This window comes from Olea europaea, chromosome 2 (assembly GCF_002742605.1).
Source record: "Olea europaea var. sylvestris chromosome 2, O_europaea_v1, whole genome shotgun sequence".
NCBI lineage: Eukaryota > Viridiplantae > Streptophyta > Magnoliopsida > Lamiales > Oleaceae > Olea > Olea europaea.
This window is the reverse complement of record NC_036238.1, coordinates 24,122,252-24,125,959: the sequence shown is the minus strand read 5'-3', so window position 1 is coordinate 24,125,959 and position 3,708 is coordinate 24,122,252. Positions and strand designations below refer to the sequence as shown.

The window sequence follows — 3,708 nt, the reverse complement described above, 5'->3', positions numbered from 1 at the left end:
AACTGCAACTTTATTATCATAGTAGAGCTTCATAGCATCCTCCTTAGAAACTTACAGTTTCTTTAACAAGATTTTTTATCCCAATAACTCGCACATTTCTTGAACCGTTGCTTTGAAATTTGCTTCATCACTTGATCTCACAACCACATTTTGTCTACTAGAAATCCAATTGGGAGCATTCTCTCTTCCAGCAAGCAAGATCTTGATGTAGTAAACCACCTCGCTGTCCTCACGTCTATCACTATTCTTTCCAACGTGTTTGGTCTTATCACGATTAAGAGGATTTGAGTAATGTTAATTGCAACTTTATTATCATAGTAGAGCTTCACAGTATCCTCTTTAGGAACTTGCAGTTTCTTTAACAAGATCTTTTATCCCAGTAACTCGCACATTTCTTGAACCGTTGCTTTGAAATTTGCTTCATCACTTGACCTCACCACCACATTTTGTCTGCTAGAAATCCAATTGGGAGCATTCTCTCTTCCAGCAAGCCAGATCTTGATGTAGTAAACCACCTCGCTGTCCTCGCGTCTATCACTATTCTTTCCAACGTGTTTGGTCTTATCACGATTAATAGGATTTGAGTAATGCTAATTGCAACTTTATTATCATAGTAGAGCTTCACAGTATCCTCTTTAGGAACTTGCAGTTTCTTTAACAAGATCTTTTATCCCAATAACTCGCACATTTCTTGAACCGTTGCTTTGAAATTTGCTTCATCACTTGACCTCACCACCACATTTTGTCTGCTAGAAATCCAATTGGGAGCATTCTCTCTTCTAGCGAGCCTGTTCTCGATGAAGTAAACAACCTCGCTGTCCTCTCATCTATCACTATTCTTTTCAACAGTGTTCGCCAAATTATTTCTGGTACTAAGTTACTTTATTTTCCGAACATTGATGTAAAAAATTACTTATTTCAAAAGTAATTCCTACCTTACTATTATATTTTTGCATGCAGGAGTGGCCGTTGGATCAGGATGCAAGCAATTGTGACATACATTAATGTTGTAGCTTATCAATTAATTTCCAACTTATTAGGGTATATGTGCTGGCATGATATTCAGAGGAATTGCACCATAAACATGATTTTAGCCATAACGACCATGAGATGTGACTGGGAAAAAAAGGCTTACTTTCTTTTCCTTTGTGCAAAAAAAACTTTTTTAGTAAACCCAACATTATTCAATAGTTAAAAAAATAACAATAATAAGTTAGAATTTTATTTATTATACTATCTTGCCATGTTCAGAGATGGCAAAAATCCCCACCCCATCCCGTGGTGGGGAGGGGAAGCCCAGCCGCGTGAAGAGAAAAAAAATAAATAAATAAATGGGGCAGCAAACGGGGCAAGCCGCCGCAAAAGCATAATTAGGAGTTTTTCACATCGGTTTAGAGGTTCTTATTTTCTAAAGGGTCCCGACCATTCCTTTGGTCATGCCGGGATAATTTTCCAACTTCCAACCGAATTGGGGGCCACACACTACACCTGTATACTTCAATCTTACGCAGACTTATATAATCCAATGTACTAATCGAAGATTGAGAAAGGAAATTTTGCAATCACTAATTCAAGAATACAACAGATCACTGTCAATATCATATGACTGCAACATAAAAATGAACAATGATTCAGAACCAAATTGCATTAATGTTGAATTTGCATAAAAGGGAGATCCCAATAGGGAAATAACGTAATAGTTCAGGACTGATTTAACAGCTACGAAAAGCTAAGCCACGTCCATGAATTGGACAAACGAATGCCTAAAAACCAAGTCAAGCTACTACCAATTCCAAATAGAATCTAAAATTCAGTTTTTCTGAGCAATTGAGAAATTTCTGCCAACGAAAAATACTTCATCTGCAGTTGTCCACTTTAGTAATGAATCATTTCAGAAGAGACTTAGAAAATACCTGTACGAAGAATTGATGTGATGATCAGCAATATCTATTGACATTTGGATGATAAGTCTTGGAGTTAACTAGCAGTACTGTCTTTCCAAAATCCGCATAAATTAATGCCAAAGTTCTCTAGACCTCTGGCCAGACACAGCTATGATCTCTGAAAAAGAATCAACCAACTGTTCCGCCAAGCTACTTGGATCTTCCATTAAAGTCTTTATAAAAGTTTGGACTACTCGACGTTCCTGTTTAGATGATCTCAAGCTGAACCACGTCAGAAACTTCTTTCTGAATTCCTCCGTAACATGGCCCTCACATTCCAGCCAACGAACAATTTTAACACAGTATTCAAAGTTTTCATCCAAGCTTCCCGATACATTCCCGGCTTGGGATGGTGATCCATTGGTCAGATTGCTAACAGAATCTTGCATCTCCACATTGGTGTTATGTGCCATCTTCGGGCAAGCTTCCACCCGGGAGTCAACAGCCGGTCCATCATCAGTTTTCGTGTGGTTCCAGTTGTCTCTAGATGACTCAACTGGAGGAGTAAACTCTTCATTCAGATCAGGCACTGACGAAACATTCAAGTCAATCTCCCTTGGAATGGATTGCAACCTGTCTTCAATTACAGTTTCTGGATTAATAAAATTACGATCCCCAGAACATATTTTAACATCTGCACCACGGAACCCCTGAAGAACGCCTTGTTCTTGGGCCCATGCTAGCCTCAAGTTCTTCCCAAGGTCTTGAACCTTAAATGCAGAGTCAGTTTCAATGTCTGTTACAGTCTTACAGTCTCGCTTGGCACCAGATATTCCTCCTCCTGAATTCTCCTTCTGTAGATTTGCAGCAAGAGGGTTCGAGTTCTTGTGAATTATCTCTATGCTCTTCGTAAAACATTTTGCCACAGAATGTCCCAATTCACCAGCCTCGGCGAAGGATACTATTCGGAATGAATACTCCGTGCAGGGCTGCAGATTTGATATCCAAATCGTCCTTTGAGATCTTGGAAAGACTTTAACAGGCTCTTTGGTGTAATTCTCTTCTCTAGTCTTACAATACCATAGCTTAAACCCTTCAATATCATCAAACGGTGCAGTAGATATTTCTATCAATTTAACTAAGACTGAAGAAGATGCAATTTCCTCGAAGACAAACTTGCAAGCTGCGGGAAGGGAACTTTCTGTAAAGGTACAAAACAGTGTTTATTTGTACGAACACGAAATTTCATATTTCAAGAGAATGAATGGCAAAATCTCAGAAAAGAAGTACCAATGTTATCTAGGCTTGTGCTGCACTTTGAGGCCAGCAATCCATCAGCTTTCTCAATAGCAAGCGAACAGAGAGCCTGCACATCCCCGGCTACTGAGAGTCTGCTGACAATTCCCCTTGCCATTTTTGCAGAATCATTCAGAGGACCTACCTCTGGTTCCAATTTTTCCTTAGCTTCTTTGACAATTTGATGGAGTGCATTAAATATGGAAGTCCCTTCCAAGAGCCTGTAACTCAGAAATATCCTATAACAGAGAATATCTACACGGCGAGCATCCTTAGCTATAGTTAACTGCTTCTTCCAGTATCTGCAAAATCAATATTCATGTCATATAGCCTCAAAACCTGATATAATGAAGTTAAAATTACTTTTAGGTGGACCTCTTGTTTTCTATGCTATATCTTAGCTTAAATCTGAAATTAAGTCATACTATGCAACATTACAGCCGTCACTTGGAAACATAATGGCGAGGTCATCTGCCACGCTGAGAAGCATTGAGCAAAGACCACGGAGGCTTTTTATAGCAAGTATATA

General features: G+C 39.0%; 1 protein-coding gene across 1 annotated transcript; it reads right to left on the bottom strand.

The window, feature by feature from the left end:
• Positions 1-1,620: 1,620 nt before the first annotated feature.
• LOC111374183 (VIN3-like protein 1) lies at positions 1,621-3,486 on the bottom strand (the record flags this gene model as incomplete). Its single annotated transcript, XM_022996819.1, has 2 exons — positions 1,621-3,084; positions 3,174-3,486. Coding segments are annotated over 2 exons (1,383 nt in total), but the record flags the coding sequence as incomplete, so codon positions are not given.
• Between the last annotated feature and the right edge of the window lie 222 nt (positions 3,487-3,708).